The 25,680-nt window shown below is 40.0% G+C and overlaps 1 protein-coding gene across 3 annotated transcripts in view; it reads right to left on the bottom strand.

The window, feature by feature from the left end:
• The window catches only part of alg8 (ALG8 alpha-1,3-glucosyltransferase), a 108,963-nt gene that overhangs the window by 19,087 nt on the left and 64,196 nt on the right, over nt 1-25,680 (bottom strand). For all 3 annotated transcript variants that reach the window (XM_029121033.2, XM_029121032.2, XM_034293361.1), the window contains 2 exons: nt 12,465-12,562; nt 11,997-12,069 (listed from right to left, as the gene is read on the bottom strand). In XM_029121033.2, coding sequence (XP_028976866.2) covers nt 11,997-12,069; nt 12,465-12,562 — 171 coding nt within the window. The remainder of the gene's footprint in view (nt 1-11,996; nt 12,070-12,464; nt 12,563-25,680) is intronic.

Consider the following 25,680-nt stretch of genomic DNA (forward strand, 5'->3'; position numbering starts at 1 on the left):
TTCTCAATACACCAGTAGTTTTAAATTATTTTTGAGGACATTCCAAATTGTTGTGCTTGCTATGCCCAATGTTTGTCCAATGGCTCTGGTCGATTTTCCTTATTTTTTCAGCTTGACAATGGCTTGCTTTTCTCCCATATACAGCTCGCTGGTCTTCATGTTGGTTTATCCTCTTTAACAGGAAATGCAGTCTTTATAGGTTTAAACCAAGGATGAAAATCGACTAGTCATGCAGAGCTATTTAATGTTTGAACAATCAACCTAAAAGGCAACACCTGGGCAACAAGAAACATCTGTCAGTCACATGTTCCAATAGTTTTGCACACTTGAAAAATCGGTGGGTTCAAACAAAGGGTGGCATGTCCTGAGTTGTTTAGATGTGAATACCAGGAAATAAAAGCAGAAATTCTGAACTGTCTCATACTCATCTTTTGATCTTAAATCCAAATGTCTTCAGTGAACAACAAAAACAAAGGAATTTGCCTTACCGTTCCAATACTTTTGGAGGGGACTGTAGTTGTTAATCTTGTAGGGAAAGTAGCCTTTTTTCTAATCCTTAAAACCCATAGCAAGTGGCAAAGCCATCAGCTTGATCGGTAGGAAGCAGTGACTATCAGGGTATCTCTGATTGAATGCCCGGTCTGTAAAAATAATAAGTTAGCTCCCATTAGCAATAAGTGTCACACCAATACCATTGTCAACAAGGTGTTGAATCAACATTTAACCATTGAAACCTTTCGGGTTGTGTGATATAAATGTGCAGTCAGTGTATTTTGGTTGCCTAAATCTTTGGAAAAATGCTGCGATCTCCGGCCAAACACCACGTCTCATTATCAAAGTTTATTGCACACACAAAATTTGCAGTGTGTATACCGTTCACAGGTTTGGCAATTGTCTCAAAATCATATATGTAGCGCTCACTGGGGTCCTCGGGTTTAGTGGGTTTTATGAAACATTGATGATTCATTTCAACAGTCCACATTACAATTAGAAAATGTTAGCTGCACACTTGTGGGGTTTAGGGTAACGGTATACTGACATCCACAATCTCTACAATAATTCTTTTTGTCACACCTACTAACCCAACAACCTGCAACTTTGTGGAACTTGAAGCCTTTATAATGGCCATAACAAAAGTCAGAATAACATATCCGTCTACAGTCCGGGCACTGCTTTATGTTCCAAGGTTGGGTATGAACATTTTTATAAAGGCAGTTCAGGAGATCAGAGATTCACCAATCAACTCAATCTGCAGGTGAACACCCGGCCCATGTACAGTCTGAAGCTCTAACAATCAAAGTATCCAAGCCTCCCATAATGAGTGCATAGAATGTGCCATATTCCCCAACTTCACCAGTATTTTGGAAATGTATCATCTGTCATAATTCCACATTGTCAAACTCATTACGTTGTAGTACTAAAAGATTCCCACCACCACGTTGTGCTAAAGATCTGAACCTTTCAAAATCATCTGGGTCATTGCAATGACTCTGTGTCAGAGAATTTGTAGGAGGGTCAACTACAAACGCCATTCCAAAAAAGTTGGGACACTGTACAATTGTGAATAAAAACCGAATGCAATGATGTGGAAGTTTAAAATGTCAATATTTTATTCAGAATACAACATAAATGACATATCAAATGTTTAAACTGAGAAAATTTACCACTTTAAGGGGAAAATAGGTTGATTTTAAAAAGTTGGGACAAGGTCATGTTTACCATTGTGTGGCATCCCGTCATCTTTCATAACAGACTGCAAACATCTGGGGACTGAGGAGACAAGTTGCTCAAGTTTATGAATAGGAATGTTGTCCCATTCTTGTCTAATACAGGCTTCTAGTTGCTCAACTGTCTTAGGTCTTCTTTGTCGCACTTTCCTCTTTATGATGCGCCAAATGTTTTCTATGGGTGAAAGATCTGGACTGCAGGCTGGCCATTTCAGTACCCGGATCCTTCTTCTATGCAGGCATGACATTGTAATTGATGCAGTATGTGGTCTGGCATTGTCATGTTGGAAAATGCAAGGTCTTCCCTGAAAGAGACGACGTCTGGATGGGAGCATGTGTTGTTCTAGAACTTGGATATAACTGTCAGCATTGATGGTGCTTTTCCAGATGTGTAGGCTGCCCATGCCACACATACTCATGCAACCTCATACCATCAGAGATGCAGGCTTCTGAACTGAGCGCTGATAACAACTTGGGTTGTCCTTGTCCTCTTTAGTCTGGATGACATGGCGTCCCAGTTTTCCAAAATGAACTTCAGATTTTGATTAGTCTGACCACAGAACACTTTTCCACTTTGCCACAGTCCATTTTCAATGACCCTTGGCCCAGAGAAAACGCCTGCGCTTCTGGATCCTGTTTAGATACGGCTTCTTTTTTGACCTATAGAGTTTTAGCCGGCAACGGCAAATTGCACGGTGGATTGTGTTCACCGACAATGTTTTCTGGAAGTATTCCTGAGCCCATGTTGTGATTTCTATTTGCAGTATCATTCCTGTATGTGATGCAGTGCCGTCTGATGCAGTATGGTTTTCCGGCCTTGACCCTTACACACAGAGATTGTTCCAGATTCTCTGAATCTTTCGATGATATTATGCATTGTAGATGATAACTTCAAACTCTTTGCAATTTTTCTTTGAGAAACTCCTTTCTGATGTTGCTCCACTATTTTTCGCCGCAGCATTGGGGGAATTGGTGATCCTCTGCCCATCTTGACTTCTGCCACTCTGAGGCTCTTTTTATACCCAATCATGTTGCCAATTGCCGTAATAAGTTGCAAATTGGTCCTCCAGCTGTTCCTTATCTGTAGATTTAACTTTTCTGGCCTCTTATTGCTACCTGTCCCAACTTTTTTGGAATGCGTAGCTCTCATGAAATCCAAAATGAGCCAATATTTGGCATGACATTACAATATATCTCACTTTCAACATTTGATATGTTATCTATATTCTATTGTGAATTAAATATACATTTGAGATTTTTTACTCACAATTTTTACAGTGTCCCAACTTTTTTGGAATCGGGTTTGTAGATTATATAAAAAATGGGGGCTTCTAACCTCTGCTAACAAACTTTGTATCTTTGGATTACAGTCCTGATTGTTGTGTAACAAAGTATTGGCCGGTTAATTTGTATTTTGGGGTGTGGTCTGTTGATTATGTGTAGATGTGGATGGTTGTTCCGTGTCTGGTCTGTAGTTAGTATAATCTTTTGCCATTTCTCTAGCTTCACACTTTCTGGATTGTCTATCAGGTTTTTTAGGATCCATGTTCCATTTCAATTATAATAACAATCGGAGTACGATCCACATAAAATTACAATCCAGTTACAAGTTAAAATAATATTCTGTCCCAAACACATTAACATACATCACAGTTTTGATGAGTTGACTGTAAATACAGCTCAGGAAAAAATTAAGACCACTGCAAAATAATCAGTTTATCTGGTTTTACTATTCATAAGTATGTGTTTGAGTAAAATTAACAGTTTTGTTTTATTGTAAAAACTAATGACAACATGACTCCCCAAATTCCAAATAAAAATATTTATTTAGTTGAACTAGTTAGTTGAGATAGTTGTTTATGTTTGACAACCAAATATATTGATACTTCCTGTCCGGTAGAAACACTGTTATGGGTTGGCTGTGTTCTCCTTTCCTGCGTGTGGCTCTTTTTCCCCTTTTCCCCCTGTTGTCTCTGTCTGTGTTGTGTTAGTCTACAATTATGATCCCGCTCATAATGTTGCTGCTTCACTGTCTCCTGCCGATATCTGCTGAGCCATTCTCTGCCGCTTTCTGCGGAGCTGCCAACTTCCACCCTGCACTGCTCACTCACATTTCCCCTGGATTTCCGTCGGTGAGTCAAGAATGGACATTCTCTGATTACCTACTCCGATTCTCAGTTCTGCCCTGGATGCCTTTTGCCTCACTACCATCCAGAAGCTCACTGCCCAAACTTCCCCTCTTTGCACGATTAAGTTTGACTGTTCAAATAAACATCTCTGATAAGTTATCTGCCTCCGTATGTGTTGTCTCTGTGTTTTGGGTCAAACGGCATCCTAACACATTGTTCTTGTTAGTTAACACAATTTCATTTTATCTATAATGACAAACTTATCCACTTACATATAAACGCTGGCTATTGTCATAATCTCTTCTAACAACATTTAACAAACATAAGTGCATAACACAGCAATCAAAAATTGGATTACACAAGTTGTTTCAAATCATTACAAGAACGCAACACATCTTACCCATTAGTTAAGCATCAAACATCTCGCTACCGTAATAACACTTGTCTGGGGTGTTTATCAATCACTGCAAAACTTCAAGCATGAACACAACAATGCAATCATAAATTAAAAAGTCACCGGACATGCATGTGTCATCTTGGAATTTCCGCCCTAACACACTTCATACAGGAAGTACATACGTCACACAGGAAGTCCCACCCAACAAACCTGGAAGTCCTGCCTACCAAACCGGAAGTCCCACCCACCTGTCAAATGGAATCTCCGCCCACCAGGGTCATAAATCAGCAAAGTGACAGAAGCTATCCTATATTTCCACTACCAGGCTGTACATATAATATCAGGGACTGTGCTGAACAGCTCACTGATGTCCTTACGGATATCTTTAACATCTCGCTGGCCCAGCCACATTTCAAATCCACCACCATCATCCCGGTACCGAAAAAGTCTCCTGTGTCTGGGTTTAATGACTACTGTCATGTCATACTGAAAGCCCAGTCTCCCCGTCACATGGGAGCCCCTCCAGTTCGCATACCATTCTAACCGCTCCACCGATGATACAACCTCATCCTTCCACCCAGCTCTGTCCCACTTAGAGAAAAGAGACACTTATGTCAGGATGCTGTTCATTGACTTCAGTTCAATACTATCTTCCTGCGGGAACCTCATTGCTAAGCTGACCCAGATGGGCCTCAGCATCTCCCACTGTAACAGGTTTCTGAACATCCTTATGGGGAGGCCACAGTCAGTCAGGATCGGCAGCAACACCTCCAACATCATCACTCTGAGCACCAGCACTACACAGGGCTGCATGCTCAGCCCACTGCTGTTCATACTGCTGACCTACAACTCCACGGCAAAGTCCAGTTCTAACAACATCAAGTTTGCTGATGTAGAATCTGAGCATTAACAATTACAATATGAATGTACGTTTCATTGGAAGTGAATGTGCCTAGATAATGAGAACAACAGAAACCTCTCTGTTTAGATTATCTCTCAGTAGGTAGCGCTCTAATGACAGGAATTTTTACGATGGCCATATGGCATGGGGGTTGACTTCTAAAAAGTTAGAAACGCCCTTAATGTATAGGCTAGCTGGTAAGCAACATTACAGTGAGAAGAGATTGACTGAGATGAGATTGAGGTTGTGTAAGGAAGACCAGGTCCGTAACCTCATGAACAAGACTTTCTAATGCTGCAATAAATAATATACTTCCTCTCTCCCTTGACAAACGGGTATGCTAATTATTACAACCACTATACGAAATGGCTGATTTCTAACATGACGGTGCCGTGACCCGGATGGATATGTTTTAACGATTCTGCTGAACTTCGGTTGGAGAGCTTAGGGGCTCGATTTGCAATCATGAGGAAGACGTTGTTTTCCCGGTTACTGGTTGCTGAAGACAACTGAACAGTGAGTCGTAAAACTACGCCATAGAACGAACTGTCAAGATTGCAAAAAAGCGTTAGTTTGCCCAAAGAAGCCCTATGACGACCCGACTAGGCCGTGATTTTTATTGCGTGGAATCTGTCTGCGGGTGCGGACAGTCCGTCTCAATTTGTTGGGGCGTTGACCGGTGTGCTTCAGTGCTGAACTGTATTCCATGTCGCCATAGTATGATGACACTACATTTTCCTTTTCGGGATTAGTGTGAGATATTGTATTTTTCGGCGATTATACAGTGACTTGTACAAGAACAATATATAATGCCGTCCAGTTGTACAAATACAACAAGAGGACTGCAGCCTCTGACGCGCATGATGCGTTCATGTTTAAAAAGCAAGGCGCAAATAGGATATCATCAAGAACGAAAAGGATCAATAACAACGATGCCTGGACTCGAAATGGACAGAAAGAAAAAGAACGTTTTCCGGCTAAACAGGATGGATTCCGAGGAAGTTGTATATGGACAGATGGAGAGTGTGGTACAGACGAAGAGAGAAGACAGAGGAAAGTTAAGATGGCCGAGAAAGGACAAAAGTCGAAAGGCGCAAAAGGAGACAATCAAAATGGACGAAGATTCATTCGGTTTGACCACCTGGCTGACCGACAGTAGTCTCAAGATGGAGTCTCTCTTATGGGATCCTGGAATCATGGACAATACTAGGAACTGACGTGAGCTTTCATAATCATTGATTCAGAGTTCTTAAACGTTTATTTCCTAAAAATGTATCGTACCTAATCATTAAATGAAGCTGGAACTTATCAAGGAGACCTGATCACCTTCCTCGATAATAGCCAAGCTTATTTAATTTAATATGACATGTAGTTTGAGAAGCACTTGAATATATAGCATGTTTTAATAGGCATTCGAAATAGCCTGTTTTGTTCTGTCATGCTTGAACATGTTGTAATAGGTATTCAAGAAATAACCTGTTTTGTTGTGCTTTGTCATGTGTACTTATGTAATTATAACCTGTTTTGTTGTGCTTTGTCATGTGTACTTATGTAATTTTGAGTCAAACTTATTTATTGCGTTGATGATAATGTTTAAAACCGTAAGGCCTCAAGGGGGGGTCTCACGACAATGTAGGTAGGCCTTAATCAAGGCCCACCACGTGGTACTTGTCTGTTGCTTGCTGAGCTGTTCGCTAGCACAAGTGGGTATGTCTGAAACCTATGATGAATTAGAATTTGGTACAATGATTTTCTAATCTGGTAAAATAGTCTCAAGGTTGTCTTACAAAAAGGTTAACGTATTGTGTTTTCGCTCTCCTTATATATTGTATAAGTTGTAGGATGGAGAATCCACATGGTGATAGACTTGTACGTTAAGGGGACATGCAGTGTCCCATGAGGACTGAATTTGAATCCAATATAGTCATAGCCTTAAAAAAAAAAGGGTAATACAGCTGAAGCGAGTTTATTCCCCAACATAACAATTAGATGTATTTTAAATGCTGAATTGAGTTTGGTTAAATAATATAGTTTCTCTTATTTGTATTTACCAACGATAACTGGGATAATGCTTGTTTTCAAAACCAACACCTGATACTCGTTAATGGAGTTCAAATTCTAAAATGGTAAATTGACTAATGAACAAATAGAGTATTGATGTAACCGTGTTTAAGGCCTACATTGAGTTTCCTTTGGATTACTTATTGTACCTTGATTTTAGTGATGTCATACATCTGTTTTCTGTCTGGATTGCCATTCTTAAGAGTTTCTTAATTTCCACCCTAATGTTGAGTTGTTGTATAGATAATGATGAGCATATTTCTACAAACTGCGAAAATATTCGATGGGTTGGACACTAAATCAAAATCTCCTGTTAACAGAGGATGTTGGCTAAATTGATAGGATAGTCTGAACACCATAAACTAACATTTGGCCTTTTTAATGGATTACCATAAATGGGTGGAGCTCATAGTAGCAAGCCTTCCCATTACATCAGAGTAGCCTATTAATAAGGGTTAAATTTGAGTGTTGAGTCTGGTCTCATCTATGGTAATTTTATCAACAAAAGCATATACAGTTTTGGGATAAACAAACATTAAGTGAAAGCTAAATATATTTTCCTCTCATTAGCTTTAATGTTGACATGTATGATTTTGAAACCAACTGAAGTGAGGGTAGAGACCAAAAGTCATCCCCCATTGTTGATGATAGAACAAAGAAAAAGCATAAAGTTGTGATTTAAGGTTTAGCTGACCACCACTATTTGGAATAAAAATGAATCTAACTTTGCGAATTCCCTAAAATTTAGGAGGTTACTCAAGACACTGTGTTTTTCACGAGGTAGTTTGGCCGTTGCCTGTAAAAATTCTAAAGTTGTATGCTGTCGCTATGCTAATACAATTGCCCTGGTGGTTGCAACAGGTAAACCACTGCACATGGGCTGGAGTTTTTCACTCCTACAATTTAGTTGCACAGTTTATCCCCTGGGGGCCAAACAATTTAGTTAGGCATGTGCCAAGAAACTACAGGATATTATAAATGCATGATAGCCAATTTCACAGACCTGTGTGATGGTACTGTGGTAATGTCAGATTTGAGAGCTGTTTAGCTATGATGTACAATTTGTTAATGGGTTATATGGTTTATAATTCCTTCGCACAAGCGACCGTGTTGCACATTGATGTCTTTGATGGTGTTAGTGAATGTTCATGTTTTTAACTTGTTCACTTTGTTTTGATGAATATACAGGATGCAACTCCTTATCGAATGGATTATAGATCCATCCCTACTACCAATTCTCTATTTTTCATGTCTGTCCTGAAAAGATGGCCAGTGTGGGTTCAGGATGGTGCCTCCTGTAGCCTTATTTGTCATTGTTCTGCATTCACTCATGGTGTCATTTTCCATTGACTTAATGAAGTGAAGGCAGGGGGGATGTATGATATGATAATCGATTATGATTGGAAAGAGTTCAGCTTAGGGCTCAAGGCAAATCAAATTGGTATTTATAAGGAGTTTTGTGAAAAAATGAGTTTTTCCTGTTTGCATAGTTATAACGGAGCATTGGCATCTGTTATGTTTTACATTTTCCATTTACAGGATGTTTTTAATTGGTTTATTTGGAAATTGTTTTGTTTGATGTAAGGTCTAACATTTTAATGGTTGAATAGTATAGATCTAACCATTTCTGATTTGGCTAAGCAAAGTCAAGTCTGACAATTTGATTCCACTGCTAGCTGCTATCGGGCATTAATATAGCACAAGGAGTCATAAAACAACCAAGCCAGTTCTGGATGGGAAAGGAACTTTGACATAGACTTTTATGGAAACTTGTCTGAATAGAGTGTACACTTCACTCTTATGATGGAACTTCTGAGATCCACAAGTTTTCAGGACTGATCTATTGTCTTCATTGTTGGGAGTTGACGGAACCATACCCAGTGGATGAAAGTCCGATGGACTGTTGAACCACAATAATCGTTGTTTTGCAGTTATACATTCAACAGATCAGGACATCACAACCCCTTTTCTGATGATACATCACGTCACTGACTGGACACAGACAACTGAGTGTGTGAGCACCAGCAACATGTTCAAGAAGGACTTCTACAACCACATTGGTTGAATCTGTTTCGAATTTTCCTGACCACTCACATGGCAGAACGATGCCAGGGTCAGATCACTTGGCTTCACACTCCATTTCTAGTTGAATCATCGACAGCGAGATAAGGAGAATTCACCTGAGTCCTGAAGGACTACACAAACTACAAGTCAGAGTACCACGGGCCAGTTGACTGGAAAGGTCACATGGTCCCAACACAGTGGAAGACACTGTTGTGGTGTTAATCTTGATTAAGTGAAGTGTTGGAAACTCACTGTTCCATTACACACCTACACTGACTTGTTAGGACAACCAGGCAAATGCTGGGTCCACATCACACTGACTGCAATAACTGATTTTGGAACTTTCATCACTGATGCAATACAAAGAAACTGACACTTGATTGGAAACTAACTTCTTTCCTTACAATCTAAGATTTTCCTAAATTAACCGATATGGTGATTTCATATGTATGAAGGTTCGTTTCTCACAAGACAGGTGGGAAACTCTGTACGATGACAATCCCAGTATTGGACTTCAGCGTATTTTTGATGATGCTTAATGATCTACATTATGATGACTATCATGGTATGTTTGGACAGGGAAGTGTCCCCTATTATAGGTGGTCCCTGTCAAAGGTAGATGTTTTCCCTATTTTATAGGTAGAAATCTGTCACAGGTACAACAGGATATGTCTTTTGTATGATTTTGTCACATGGATCATGATACGGACAAGGGGGGTTTTGATTGTTCAATGGACTTTGGGGGAAATGTTTTAATCATGATGTCATGTTGAGTCTGGTTTTCTGCTGAACACCGTTAACACTGATAATAACCTGTTAATGTCAATATTTCTTGACCTTTATAATCTTAGGTGGGGACGGGATTGATGACTGTCATACATTGAGTTATGTGTCGGAGTGTGGTGTGTCAATTGTCTTGTTTACATAAATTTTCATTTGAGGAACAATAAGACCTGATTGGTCATATACTCCTTTTGTTGTTTCATCTTAGTCATTTGTAACATAAGTGTATGAGCCTTTTCTTTTCATTAGGAATTGAATTGTCTTGTAATGTTTTATCAAACATATAATGTTTTTCTTTAAATGTTTGATAGGGGGGACTGTAGAATCTGAGCATTAACAATTACAATATGAATGTACATTTCATTGGAAGTGAATGTGCCTAGATAATGAGAACAACAGAAACCTCTCTGTTTAGATTATCTCAGTAGGTAGCGCTCTAATGACAGGAATGTTTACGATGGCCATATGGCATGGGGGTTGACTTCTAAAAAGTTAGAAACACCCTTAATGTATAGGCTAGCTGGTAACCAACATTACAGTGAGAAGAGATTGACTGAGATGAGATTGAGGTTGTGTAAGGAAGACCAGGTCCGTAACCTCATGAACAAGACTTTGCTGCAATAAATAATATACTTTCTCTCTCCCTTGACAAACGGGTATGCTAATTATTACAACCACTATACGAAATGGCCGATTTCTAACTCTGACGACAACATTGGTGGGTCTCATTAGCAACAACAATGAAGCTGCATACAGAGAAAAGGTGGACCAACTGGCGAGGTGGTGCAAGGGCAATAACCTCCCCCTAAACATAGGGAAAATGAAGGAGATCTTAGACTTCAGGAAGGCCTGGGCTGACCACACCCCCCTGACCATTGATGGCACTGCCGTGGAGAGTGAGCAGCACAAAGTTTCTGGGAGTGCACACCACAGAAAACCTCATCTGGTCAGCCCATGCATCAGCATTCACAAAGAGGGCCCACCAGCGCCTCCACTTCCTGCGCGGACTGAAAGCAAGTCTACCCCCACCCATCCTCACTATGTTTTACAGAGGCACCATAGAGAGCATCCTGACCATCACAGTCTGGAACGGGAATTGCAAGGTTTCAGATAGCGAAGTCCCTACAACAGATATTGAAGATAGGAGGAAAGATAATCAGCATTTCCCTGCTCTCCATTAAGGACATCTACCATATACCCATAGGGCCATCCGCATAGTAGGTCATCCTGCCCACAGTCTCTTCTCGCTTCTGTCATCCAGTAGAAGGTACCAGAACATTCATGCTACTTCTGCCAGACTGAGCAACAGTTTCTTCCCCACAGGCTGTGAGGATCCTTAACAGCTGGAGCCACCAGACCACCCACACACTCACTTCATGAACATCAAATGAGGACTGCACATTCCACCTTAAGGAAGGACTGCACCTACACCCTGTGACTACAATCCACTGCACTACAAATTATTTTAAATACACTTCATGATAATACATACAATCTATTCGCCGCTATACGGATCCTGCTATGGCTATACTGGACATGTTATGTGTTCTGTTGCGTATAGACTCTCTTTCTTATATTTTTACTATTTAATGTGTAGGTTTACTGTTTGTGATTATACAGCTCCGAAGAAATTAAGACCACTGCAACTTTTTCTTTCCTTTCCAAAAAAGTTGACAAGGAAAGTTTTGAGTGAGGAACAGAAGTGTTAAATTTGCACTTTTTAACCCTTCTGTTCCTAACTCAAAACCTTCCTTTTCAACTTTTTTGGAAAAGAAAGAAAAAGGAGCAGTGGTCTCTATAATTTTTTCCAGAGCTGTATGTTCATGTTTTGTTTTCTGTGGTTCAACAGGAATGATGTTTCGCTCCCTGTATGTATGCCATGCATATGTGGAATGACAATAAAGCTGGACTTGACAATATGCAAGTTTACTCACCTAAACAGCTTCTTTAAGGAAGTGAAGCTGTACAGAGTAAACAGCAGTATCAACAGGACTTTAGTGGGCATCTCTGTGACAACAAGACAGAGAGACATAATTACATTCTAATTCATATGCCACCTCCCTGCAAGTAACACATTTATTTAGAGGTAGGGCTGCACGATTTGGCTAAAATATTGAAGTGTGATTTTTTTTTATGCCAAATGTTGCGATTACGAATTGCGATTTTTAAATGACAGAGAAGATAATTTCTCTATTTCGAGGAGAGATAATTATGGACATAAGAAAGCCTGCCCACTGGCTTGCGTGACACGCATTTCATTCATCTTTTCTTTGGTGAAATCGCAGAAGTTGTTAATTTGGACATATCAGTACCTTAATTTCGATCATGATTCAATTAATCGTGCAGCTCTACTTAGATGTATCCAAAATGGCTTCACTGGGACCTAGTTACAAACGCTTTACCTGTTGCAGTAAAAAGAAGTGGAAACAAAGAGTAATGCCCAGTAGTGGCCAGCATCAGGAAGATGCCAGCATCCTCTCTGCTCTCAACTGCTAGTACGCTGCCAAAAAACATCAAAACGCTACCATTATAACAGGAAGAGACTTTATACAAAATGTAAACACTGCTTGTTTTAAAATATGTATGTCAATAAACACTATTGAAATATTTTATCATTTTGAATAACTTTGCAGTTGCAAAGGAACCATTAATTACAGTTCCTTTCCAAAGGTCACAAGCAATCATAAACACTCGGGCACCAGCGGGCACACACAGCAGGGTTAAATTCCATGTAAATCAGATAAAATTACAGTTAAATTATAAACTTTCTTCAGTACATTTTAATGACAAAAAGGTGGGATTGAAATATTGTTTATTTTGTGAAACAAATTTAAAGGAGCACTCCGGTCACATGATAATCTATGGCCCTGTCTCAATTCCCATTTTTCCCAATGCTAAGTATGTATGTCAGATTTCCATTATAATGTCCCAAACCATAGGGTGTGGGAAAGTGTATGTCAAATGTGCCCATATGGATTATAATTTCCAGAGGATTTTTGTAGTATGCAACCGTGCCTGTTTTTTGGGGTAATTTATAGCAATAGAGTTTTACAGAGAGAAGGAGATAAGAATTTGGGATGGAAATTAATGGAGAATCGTATACCGCTATACTCTGGCTATGCAGGCTCTTGACCAACCATCATCCTATTGTTATGCAAAGTCATATTATTCAAAAAACAGTGTTGTGGTTGATTTTCCACTATGCCCAAAGTGGCGGAAAATGAAATGAAAAACATTAAAAAGCACATAACATTAAAAAAGTTAAGAAGCTAGCTAGCTAAAGTTACTTAGTTAAAAACAGCACTTACCAAAAACATAATTTTACGACTTAATCAGAAAATTTGAACTATAGAGTATTGCTTTCCAAAAGTAAGGAATGCATTTTCGTGTTTTACATAGTTCATAAATCAACAGGTGAAGCTGGCTGAATGCTTAGTGCCCAGAATGGCATGCAGGACACGAGGCACAGAGCAGGAAGTAATTCCTTTTATTTCTTAACCTGAACAAAAAGAACAAAAGGGGAAGAACACTGAACTGAGGCACATAATGCAAAAAAGCAGTATACTTAAAGTGTTGTCCTTTTGGACACAAAGTAGTACGGAAATATTTCATTGAGTTATAATTGAAAACCAACAGTTGCATCCATTTTAACGCAATGAAATATATTTAGTACATCACATGGTTTTAAAGTAATTTATAAAAAAATATTTTTATTGTTTATAAGTGTGTGGCTGTTTACCATGACAACAAAGGAAACATTTTATGAAAAAGGAGTCATTAAATATACGCCTTTATAAAAAGTCTGGTTGAGGATTCAGATTCACAGATTGATGTTATATTGCAAAGCTCAAGAAACAATGTCAGCTGAACAATGGCAAGATCCTTGTTTAGATATTATAATGTAATGTTTACTTGAAGTTCTTTTGTTTACTTGAATCGATCTTTGGTCTTCTGCGACGCACTGGACGATCTAAAGGTGTGCAAATGTTTGGTTTCCCAATGGATATAATAATGTGAAAACAGATCCTCTCTCATCATTTGATATAAAAAACAGCTTTTTATGGGGAAGGCAAATAATATCAGAAGTAATTGAAAATGAAACACTGGTCAGTTGGTTATTCTCACTCTTTTCGGTCTCTATTGATTTCTTCACTGCTTTGTCTTAGCCTGTGTCCAAAACTTCTTTGCACTTTGTGCACACTGCTCCATTGGCGAATCATCTGCCTTGCGCTTTGACATTATAGCCACATGACTCAAATGCACTCAAAAGGCATTAAATAAATAAGAGCGGAGATGACACTGTTTTCCGACAGAACGTTTCTACGTGGAATATGGAGGGTCTCAAAACTGAATGGTCTCGGCACAGACTATATGTTTCGATGGCCAATCAAATTAATGGAAGTAGCAGGACGTAGTGATGGAAAACGAAATAACCCAATCTGGCAAAGAGAACCAGGAGTGAGGGCGTGTTGATTTTCAATGACCAGTGAAATTAAGAGGATTGGAGTTCACTACAAGGATTGATTTATAGGTTAACAATAAGGCAAGACCAGGTGTCAATGGGGACATTGGAATTTTTTGATACCGTATCGCTCGACACATTCACTAAATTTGTAATGAGTTCTAAACCCACAAATTCTCAGCTAGACCCGATTCCAACAAAATTACTTAAGGAGCTATTTCCTGTGCTAGGTCAGCCAATGTTGAACATAAGAAACTGCTCCCTTTCCTCTGGATGTGTAGCAAACTCACTAAAAATAGCTAAAAAAATATAATCTGGAACCCGACATATTAAACAATTATAAGCCAATATCGAACATCCCATACCTCTCAAAAATCTTAGAAAAATGTGGTTCTCAATAACTGAATGCCTTCCTGTAGACAAAAAAACATGAAATGCTCCAGTCCGGTTTCAGACCCCATCATAGTACTGAGACTGCACTCGTGAAGGTAACAAATTACCTTCTAATGGCCTCAGACAAAGATTCCGCATCCTTCTTGATCTTACTGCTGCTTTTGACACTATTGATCACTCCCTTCTCTTAGAGAGACTGGAAACCAGTAGTTAGTGTAGGGTATATTGTGTCAGAATGGTGATTTATGGCCCTAGGGGGCGGGACTTCCATATTGATGTGACAGGTGGGCGGGACATCCGGTTTGCATGGGTGGGACTTCCGGTATGACGTATGTTAGGGTGGGACTTCCGGTATGACGTATGTTAGGGTGGGACTTCCTGTATGACGTATGTTAGGGTGGGACTTCAGGAGTGACGTATGCATGTCCGGTGACTTTGTGATTTATGATTACATTGATGTGTCAGTGTTTGATGTTTTACAACGCCTGATGAGCAAACCAGACTAGTGTTATAACAGGTGGGCTATGTTTGATGATTAACAAATGGGGTTTAGGGTTCCGGAATGTTAAATTCCCAGGCAGTAAATAAGTGTTGTGTCAGCGGTATGGTGTTTGGAGTTAAACAAAAGGGGGCCAGGGTTCCAATGCCTTGTGGTACAGATGTAAACTTCCATGTTTTTGCAATGTGGTTGTAACATGGTGTTTTGCCCAATATTCATTTTAACAAGAGATGGGCTTCAAGGTTATATCTGCCCAGTAGTAATGGTCCCTAAATAACCACTAAGACAAACTGTAGTATATGCAGGTTGGAAACCATCCCGTGTCTCACGGTTTGAAGTCCAACACAGAATTACAGCAAATTAACATCGCATGAGCAATGCTTTTATTTTGAAGGAGCATCAATGGCCCAGGGCCAACCACACATTTCGCAAAGGTAGATTGTGTCGTGGTTGGGGTTTTTTAAAATATTGTTATAAATAAAAACAAGTGTATGTATGAGCAATGTTGAGTTTTGTAATAAAAATTGTTAAGTCAGCATTAACTTCTAAGTTGCATTATATGGCAAAACGTTACAAAGTTACCAGCAAGGTCGCGTATAAATTTGCATGAACAACGGGGAATCGTTGACCGGTAAGGATAGGTTATTTCAGGTAATTAAAACATTCGTAAAGGCGTCTTTTGAAATTGTACAACAGAGATCAACGCAAGATTGTTTTCTACACATTGGTAGAAATGTTTAATAATAGGCAAACGTTGGTTAAAAAAAAAAACTATAGTATTTGTGTTAGTATGGGGTTATGCTGTCACTTCCGGGTGAAGATGTGCTGTATTCTCTTAATGAACAACTCGTGAAATCTGATTTTGTATTGCTGCATTATGGTCCTGTGTTTGTTAAATGTTGAACTGAATAATATCGATATGGTGACAATAGCAAGCGTTTATATGTAAGCAGATGAGTTTATCGTTAATATATACAATTATATAACGTGGCTGAGCCGCGAAAATTAACGAGAACGGCTGTTCTACCAGACGTGATATAGCAATATATTTGGTTGCCAAGTGGCTACAAAAATCAGAACTAAATAGTTAAGTTTTATCCTGAATTTGTATCATTGCAGCATGTATAGTTCTAACACAATTTGAATCTAACGTGAAGAACGATGACATGTAACCAATGACAAAGTTAAGAGGCGTGACTTGCTGGAGGAGCCCCGGCTGCGATGTGAAGACAGTAATTAAACCCCGCAGCATCCGCAAAAGACAGCTGGTGTTTCAAGCGGGGTGTATATCGTTTCTGTTGTAAGTACAAGTTATTTTATTTGAAGTAATTTATTTGAATTGTGATGCAACTTTTTAAGAATTTGTAAATCAATTTTACGATTGCGCAATCCATTCATTTTAGCGGTCTTTCATATTGCCTGTTTAAATCTCCGGTTTAGGTTGAGCGGATTTGAACACCGACCGTGTTTGGTAAACACATTTTTGGACCTCCAAATCTTGGTAAGTAGACTTTTGACATTATTGTTAATCAGCTTTAATTACCTGTATACGCTTGTTAATCCTATTTGTATTTAGTTCAAGTGACCGGCATCTGCGTCAGTTGGACTGGGTGGTCAGACTGTGATCTTACACAACCTGAGCAGATACTTTGTCTAAGTTTAATTATTTACAGACATTTTTAGTCTTGTTCTAAAGTGTTATTAACAATTATGACTATGCATACTGACCCTTGGTACAACATTCTATATTCCAACAGATTGAGGACAGCCGGGTGATGATACAATTACATTACCACAATGGGGTCAGTTACGGACACCCTTCCTTGTGGCTGCACAGCGTGAGGGGATTTTTGTTTTCTTTCAGGCTTGAAAGCTGAAGGTAATACAGCCAACTCTTCAAAACTGCGCTGTATGTAAATGTATGTTTGAGTTAGAATATTTAAATCTGAAAAGTGGATTGTTATTTACACGTTAAACCAGAGAAATGGCGAAAGATAATGCTAACGACAGTCTAGACACGGAACAGCCAACAACCTTTACAAATAATCAATCGACCATACCCCAAAATACAAATGAACCAACCGCTACTTTGTTACACAGCGATGCGCACAATAATCCTCAGATACAAGGCTTGTTAACCGAGCTTAGTAGCCCCCATTTTTCACACGATCTAGTTGACACTCCTTCGAGCTCTCTGATGCAAACTCAGTGCAGTGATGGCGATGTTAGAGTTATACAGCGTAATGCGTTTGACAATGTTGAATTACGACAGTTTATAAATTTACAAAATACTGGTGAAGTTGGTGATTTTGGTACATTCTACACAAGTATTATGGCAGGCTTGGATACTTTGATTGTTAGAGCCTCAGACTTTGTACAAGGGACCGGTGATCGTCTGCAGATTGAGTTGATTGGTGAATCTCTGATAGATCCCGTACATGTGACCATGAGAGCGGATGAATATAATGAACGCACGTTTGGTAATTTACTTGAAAGTGTTATGCAGAGTAATACGGCGCTTATGATTGATGAATCACTAGAACTGGTGGTACAAATTGTCAAAAACCGTGAGGGTGGTGCCCCATGACGTAAAGCTCAAACATTGTTGATAGATCAGATTATCAATAAAAAAAGAAGACATTTATATGTGGCTGTGAATAATGATTCTACGTGTTTTTCTGTTTGTTTGATGGGTATGTTGAACCCGCAGTACACATATCCCGAGGCCCTGGTTAGTGGTCGTGAGCTACATAAGGGGGCTGGTTTAGCGTTAGATGAATGTGTGTCATTCACAGATATTGTTCGGTTTGAAGAAATGACAGGGTGTAAAATTGTTGTCTTTCACCGAACACGGGATGGTCACTTTACCAAGTTTCAAAACAGCAAGGAAACCCACCCTAGAACTGTCTTTATGTACTTACACGATAACCATTTCTACGGTATCATGAATCTGAAGGGTTTTCTGGGTGTGTCTTATGTTTGTGACTGGTGCTATACCGGTTTCAACACACGTGGTGATCATGGTTGTAAACATAGTGTCTGTCTTCATGAAGATTGTCATACCCAACCCCGTAACACAAAGCAGTGCCCTGACTGTAAAAGGATATGTTATTCAGATTTTTGTTATAGCCAGCATAAACGTTTGAAGCACCATAAAAGTGTGGATCGTTGGGTTAGCAGGTGTGACCAGAAGAAATACTGTGTCGATTGTGGTCGCTATTACAATGTCAGTATTACCAACTATAAAGCACACCGGTGCATTGCTAACATGTGCCCCAATTGTAATGTGGATCTGGCTTTTGAAATGAATCATCAGTGTTTTATAAAACCCTCCAAGCCCAAGGACCCCAGTGAGCGCTACATATTTTATTATTTTGAGACTATTGCCAATCCGGTGAATGGTGTACACACTGCAAATTTTGTGTGTGCAATAAGCTTTGATAACAAGACGTGGTGTTCAGCCGGAGATGGTTGTGTCACTGCTTTTTTTCAAAAGTTTAGGCAACCGAAATATAATGACTACACATTTATAGCACACAACTCTAAAGGTTTCGATGGTTACATCTTGATGCAGTACCTTGCTAACAATGGTATTGGCAAGACACTTATTGCTAATGGTAGCAAGCTCATGATTTTTACAGACAGCACATTCAATCAGAGATACATTGATAGTCATTGCTTTCTACCTATGAAGCTGTCAGCCTTGCCACGTGCTATGGGTTTTAAGGATTCGAAAAAAGGCTACTTTCCTTACAAATTTAACATCAAGGAGAATGAGAACTATGTTGGCCCCCATCCGGAACCGCATTACTATGGCGTGAATACCATGATGGCTAAAGAAAAAGATGAGTTTTTGCAATGGTATGCACTTGTTTCCGCAGACCTCTTTGTCATGCAGGATGAAATAAAGGCTTACTGCGTGAATGATGTGGTCATCTTGAGAGAGGGTTGTATGCGCTACAGACTCGAGTTCCTGGAGTGTGGTGGTGTTGACCCATTCCGGTCAATTACGATTGCTTCGGCTTGCATGAAAGTCTTTTGCAACAGATTCCTCACCAAGGACACCATTGCATTGGTCCCCTCAGACAACTACAACCGTTGTCAGAAGACATTCTCAAACAGCTCAATACAGTGGCTTGAATATGTGGCCTCCGATAAGAATATATCAATACAGCACGCCCTGAACAGGGGTGAAGTGAAAATCGGTCCCTACTACGTTGATGGTTATGCTGAACGTGATGGTTTTAGCACGGTCTATGAATTTCTAGGTTGTTTCTGGCACGGTCACCCAAAGTGTCATTGTTCAACCAGCATCAATCCAATGACAAAGATTCAGTATGGGTTGATGCACCAGCAATGGTTGACAAAGCTAGAGGCTTTGAAAGAACAACACAACGTACATGTTCAATACATATGGGAGTGTGAGTGGAACCGGCTTAAAAACACATCCGCAGATGTCAAAGCTTTCTTGAAGACCTTTGGTTCTCCAAAGCGCCTTGACCCTCGGGATGCTCTTTTTGGTGGTCGTACTAATGCGATTCATCTGAAGTTTACGGCTCGAGAAGGGGAGACTATTCAGTATAACGATGTCTGTAGTCTTTACCCATTCTGCAACAAGACAAAGACTTATCCGATTGGGCATCCAGACATAATCTTTCGAGATTTCAAACCCCTAGACACTTACTTTGGTATTGTTAAGGCTACAGTGTGTCCACCGAAAGGCCTTTATCACCCCGTTTTACCACACAGGGTTGGCGGTAAGCTGTTCTTTCCATTGTGTAGATTATGTGCGGAGTCTGAAAACCAGGTAACTGATTGTTCACATACTGATTCAGAAAGATCTTTAACCGGTACCTGGGTTTCTATTGAGCTGGTTAAAGCTGTTGAGAAAGGTTATCGCATTGTGGAAATATTTGAAATCTGGGATTTCACCAGGACATCAGATGATCTTTTTGCTGATTACATGAGAACATTCCTGAAGCACAAGCAGGAAGCTAGTGGCTTCCCACCATCTGTGGTTGACGATGAGGCTAAAGACCGGTATATCCGTGAATATCATGAAAAGGAGGGTGTGCAGCTTGACAAGGAAAACATTGTTGTAAACAGTGCTAGGCGATCTTTAGCTAAATTGGCAATGAATAGTCTTTGGGGTAAGATGGGTGAGCGGACTAACCTTATGAACACAATGTTAATTACAGATCCGGAGGAGTTTAGCCACTACCTTTTTTCCAGTGAAATAGATGTTGGTTATTTCTCGTTCATCTCAGACACTGTTGCGATGGTACAGTGGCGTTACACAAAACAGACACCAATCAAACCACGTAACGGCAACATATTTATTGCCGCGTTCACAACAGCTTATGCTAGACTCGAGTTGTATTCACTCTTGGAAAAGTTGGATAGACGTGTACTCTACACAGACACTGATTCCGTGATCTTTGTCACACGCCATGGGGATTGGGTCCCCCCACTGGGCCCGTTCTTGGGTGACTTGACCGATGAGTTACCGGATGGTGACAGCATAGCTCAATTTGTTAGTGGTGGGCCAAAGACATATGGTTACAAAACCGTTAAAGGTCTGACCTGTCTCAAAGCAAAAGGCATTACGCTTAACAGCTACAACACAACCATTGTTAATTTGGAGACGCTGACACGACTGGTTGACAACTTTGTACGGGGTGAGGGCGGTGATGATGATCATGTCCTTGCTAATGCAGACACAATTGCTAGAGATAAAAGAACATTCACGTTGAAAAACCGAGTAGTGTCTAAGCGTTTCAGAGTTGTGTACAACAAGCGTGTACTGCTCCCTGATTACAGCACAAGGCCTTATGGGTACTAAACCACAGTCTAGGATGGATAGCGGTTTTGACCCGCGACTACAACACCCGTTCAGCTGTGTCATTAGTGGCCCCAGTAACTCTGGTAAAACATATTTTGTGAAGATGTTGTTGGATAATGCAGAGGTTGTATTCTCCAAAGAAATTCAAAATATCGTCTGGGTTTATTCATGTTGGCAACCGCTGTATGACGAACTGTTGAAAGTAAGGGAGATTACTTTTATAGAAGGTCTACCAACATCGCTGTGTGATGACAATCTGCTACCGATTCAGAAAAACAACCTTTTAATTATTGACGATTTAATGAAAAGTGCATCAGAGAGTTTGGAGATGGAGCGAGTTTTCACACAATATTCACACCACCGTAACCTGAGTGCAATTTACCTCGTCCAAAACATGTTTGTTAAAGGCAAATCTAGTAGAACTATTAACTTGAACACAAACTACCTCATCTTGTTTAAAAACCCCCGCGACAATCAGCAGATTAGTATTTTAGGCAGACAGATATACCCCGGTCTTTCTCAATTCTTCATGGAGAGTTTTAAAGATGCAACACATCCGCCTTTTGGTTATTTACTTATTGACTTTAAAGCTACAACACCAGAAGACTACCGTCTGAGAACAGGGTTATTTTCAGGGGATTGGCCTGTCGTGTACGTTCCTAAGAAAGTTTGATCATGTCTAAACGCATTCGTAGAAATTTACCACTTTTGAAAATGATATTTAAGGCACCGGCAAGTCAACGAAAAGTTATTTTAGAATCAGCATCCACCGACCTCATTCTATCACTCTGTGAAATAGCGCTTAATCTAAGGCGCGGTAATATACCCTTAACCGAGTCGCAGCTCCGAAAAGTAAAGAGACAAAAAGCCAAAATTATATACATGTCTAGAAAGAACACTTCAGTTGCACGGAAAAGAAAAACCATCAACCAATCTGGAGGTTTTCTACTGCCGTTACTAAGCGTTGCAGTTCCATTCTTAACCAGTCTAATTGCATCGAGACAGGGTTAAACAACATGGAGCATGCTCAGAAAATTTTTCTGGTGCCACAACATCAGTTGGTAAAACTGCGAGAATCCAAAACGACTAGCACCGATGTAAGACAATCTGTTGAGAATGATTTGGACTCATCGATTCACAATATACTGTTGAAGCCTGATATGGATTTACATGAGAAAGCTAAAAGATACTCTGCCATTTTACAAAGATTTTTGACTGTTGTGCGCCAGGGTGAGCTTGATACAAACACCCTGACTTTAAGTCTACCCGGGTCTGAGACCGGGTCTGCTGTAGTAAACGTGACTGAGAATAAGCAAACTGTTGACCGAAATGTTGACCTTGTTGATGAAATTTTGGATAATGTGCCTGTGAAGCGTAGAAAGAATGTTGAATATATTCTTAATAGAATGCACAGGTCTAAAGATTTGACTTCATGGAATTCAAATGGTGAATTTGTTTTCAAAGGAGAGATAATCAAGGGCTCGCACCTATTGGATCTTGTTAAAAGCGTGACAGCTACCAATAAAATTGCTGACGATAGAAGACCGTTGGGGTGGGGTGTGTTTTTAGAGGCCATGGCATGTCTCAACATGCCTTTTACAACTATTCCAAATGCGCATGTAAGACGTAAAATCAATTTGTATAAACAAAAGTCTGGTGACACAATGGATGATTTAGCCACACCACCAGCAACTGGTTTTCAAACAACCAAAGCTTTCTTTGAACCTCATACCACGGACCCCTCAAAATGGCTTCCATTTTAATGTTTTTATTTTATTTGTGATACATTGTATGTTTGTTTTATCTTGAATAAATGTTGTATGAAAAATAATATGTAAACATTGATGTGGTTTTACAAATGTTTTTATTTTTTAATAATAAATTTGACATACACGTGATTGGCTTTTCTATTTCTTCAACAACCATGGCACAAATTAAACGTTTCACAAGATTGAGCATGTTGTATGCAATTAAACATTTGCTTATCACGCTTACTCTGGTACATCTTAGCTACAAACTTTGAGACTAGGGCATCATTTTCTCGTAAATCATCAGCATAAAAAGACATAAAATCATTATAACTCAGACCTTTTGTCATTAGAAAGAGAAAGAACAAACAATGCTGTCCACACGTGGTTGAAATCAGGTCCTGTACTTGTTTTGAACTGTATTCCACATTCTCACAGGTTTTCAGAAAGGCCTTGATTGACTTGGGAAAATATGTAAAATCCGGGGGTTTCCAAAACTGTCATAAAACCTTCCAATGCCATCATCCGTTATGTAAATAGCCAGCCAGTGCTCCCCAGGTTGATTGCTTGGGTGTGTATTAACAATCATCATTGATGCAACATCTCGGACAGGCACCCTAGGTAGTTGGTCACTTGCCAGTACACCATAGAAATGGGTCCTAGATGAAAATTGGTTCACCACACTGGTCAACTCTGCGGTATTCATTTCCACACAGTTCTCCTAATAGTAGTCAACCATGACTTGTCGCCGGTTTGACACTTCGATAATGGAGTCAAAGATTGAATAAACAACTAAATTAATTGTGTGGGGTAGTGGTTGTCTGAACCTCATCTCAAGTCGTACATTCCCTGACTTGATCAAGGATATGTGCTGACCACATTCCTCGTCTGGTGCGCAGTTGAATGCATAAAGGGCATAGCCGTGTAAGAAGTCTGACCTGTCAATAGCCAAGGCTTGGTCCTTTAGGTGTTTTCCTGAAGCTAAGGCCAATTCGTAAAATTCACGCACTGCTGACCCTATTGTGTAATTTGGTTGGAATGGTTTGCTAGGAAATTGCTGACCATCCACATACATAGCCATAAACTCCAAATTATAATGTTTGAAATTAAATGGATTCTTTGTGTAACTTCCAGTAAAACTGTCATTGTCCACCAATCCGATTACAATACATTTTGGCAGAGGTCCTAAAAATAGGTTTTCCTGGTTACAAACACGACCCCCAGCCGGTAAACTAAATGTCTTCATACACACTCTTTCAATTGGGTACTTGGCATTGGTTGAGAGTAGCTCTTGAGCGTGTCCAAGTTTCACGGCTGGCGAAACAGACACTTTCTTGACAAATAGTGATGCGGATAGTATATGCAAACGATAACGCACATCCCCGACCCCCCATAAGGCAGAACTCATCTTTACCGCGCACCATCCTAACCTTTATGTCAACGCCGTTTAACATAAGTTTCTCTTGAAAGAAGATATCGCTATGAACAGGGCCGATCATTTCAAATGTTGTGCTATCCACCGAATAGGCTGCCCTTTTCGTAAGTCCATCGTTCTCGCCTGCAGGGTCCGTAACATCCATGTGACCTGCGGCATCCTTGTAAAACAACCCAGCTGAAAACTGTGTCTTTAATGTATCACATCCATAATTCAGAATGCTCTCTATAACGGCTCTGTAGGGGTATGTGTTGCTACTCTGGCTAATTAAACGATCACCCAAGGAGACATCCACTTGTGAAAATAGGGTGGCTATCGGATAGTTGATAACCCCAACACGGGCTCCGGCATCAATATTGGTTCCGTCCGGTTTAGTGACTTTTACACGTAGGTACAGCAAAGTATTGTTTAGATCAACGTAGTCTTCGCCATTCCCGGCAATAAAGAACTCCAGAGGGGCTGCGTCAGATATTGCTGATAGGGTCGGTATTTCAACGTATGTATTTTTCTCGATAGATGTCTGTGTGAATGGAACTGTGAATAAATCCAACTCTGTCTTCATACATTCGCCAGACATACGGTGTAGGAGTGCCATCTCTCTAAAATATATTCTTAATCAGATTTGTCGTGTTCCCTTTGAGTGTCCTCCGGGGTGCATGTCCTCTTTTAACCTTGGCTCTTGTTTTTGTCTCATTCTTGCGTTTTTTACTCTTGGGTAGGCTCCGCCTACCAGGTGGTCTCTTTCTAACACCTCGAGACATAACCATTAATCCAGAACCATCCTGCTGTTTTGTTTGTCGTGACATAACACTGTTGACAACATCGCCGACTATATTCCTAGCCGCACTCTTCAGATGTGGTTTTGCTATGGAGAACCCACGCTTCAACAAAGGTATTGCCATCCGGAAAAGCCCTCGGAAAAGGCCCCCTAGACCGGCCCCATACATTGCTGAGCTACCATGATACCCTGGTAAACCGTTACCGGCCTGTGTTGTGTAGTATTCAACATACCTTTGAGGATCATCATAGAGCTTCTGCGGCTGCATCTTAAACTCTAAAAGATTGTTTGACGGGTCTGAAGTGTAATTTTGCAATCACCTTCCCCACTACAAATGAAACCAGCTGGTTTTGATCAGATTTTACTTCAATACAGATCTCATCAAATTGTCTCTTACTAAGAGGTACGTAGTGTGGCTTGTCGTACGTCACTGTGACAACTTCATTCTTTCTCCCTGTAAT

Source organism: Esox lucius, chromosome 7 (genome assembly GCF_011004845.1).
Source record: "Esox lucius isolate fEsoLuc1 chromosome 7, fEsoLuc1.pri, whole genome shotgun sequence".
Classification (NCBI taxonomy): domain Eukaryota; kingdom Metazoa; phylum Chordata; class Actinopteri; order Esociformes; family Esocidae; genus Esox; species Esox lucius.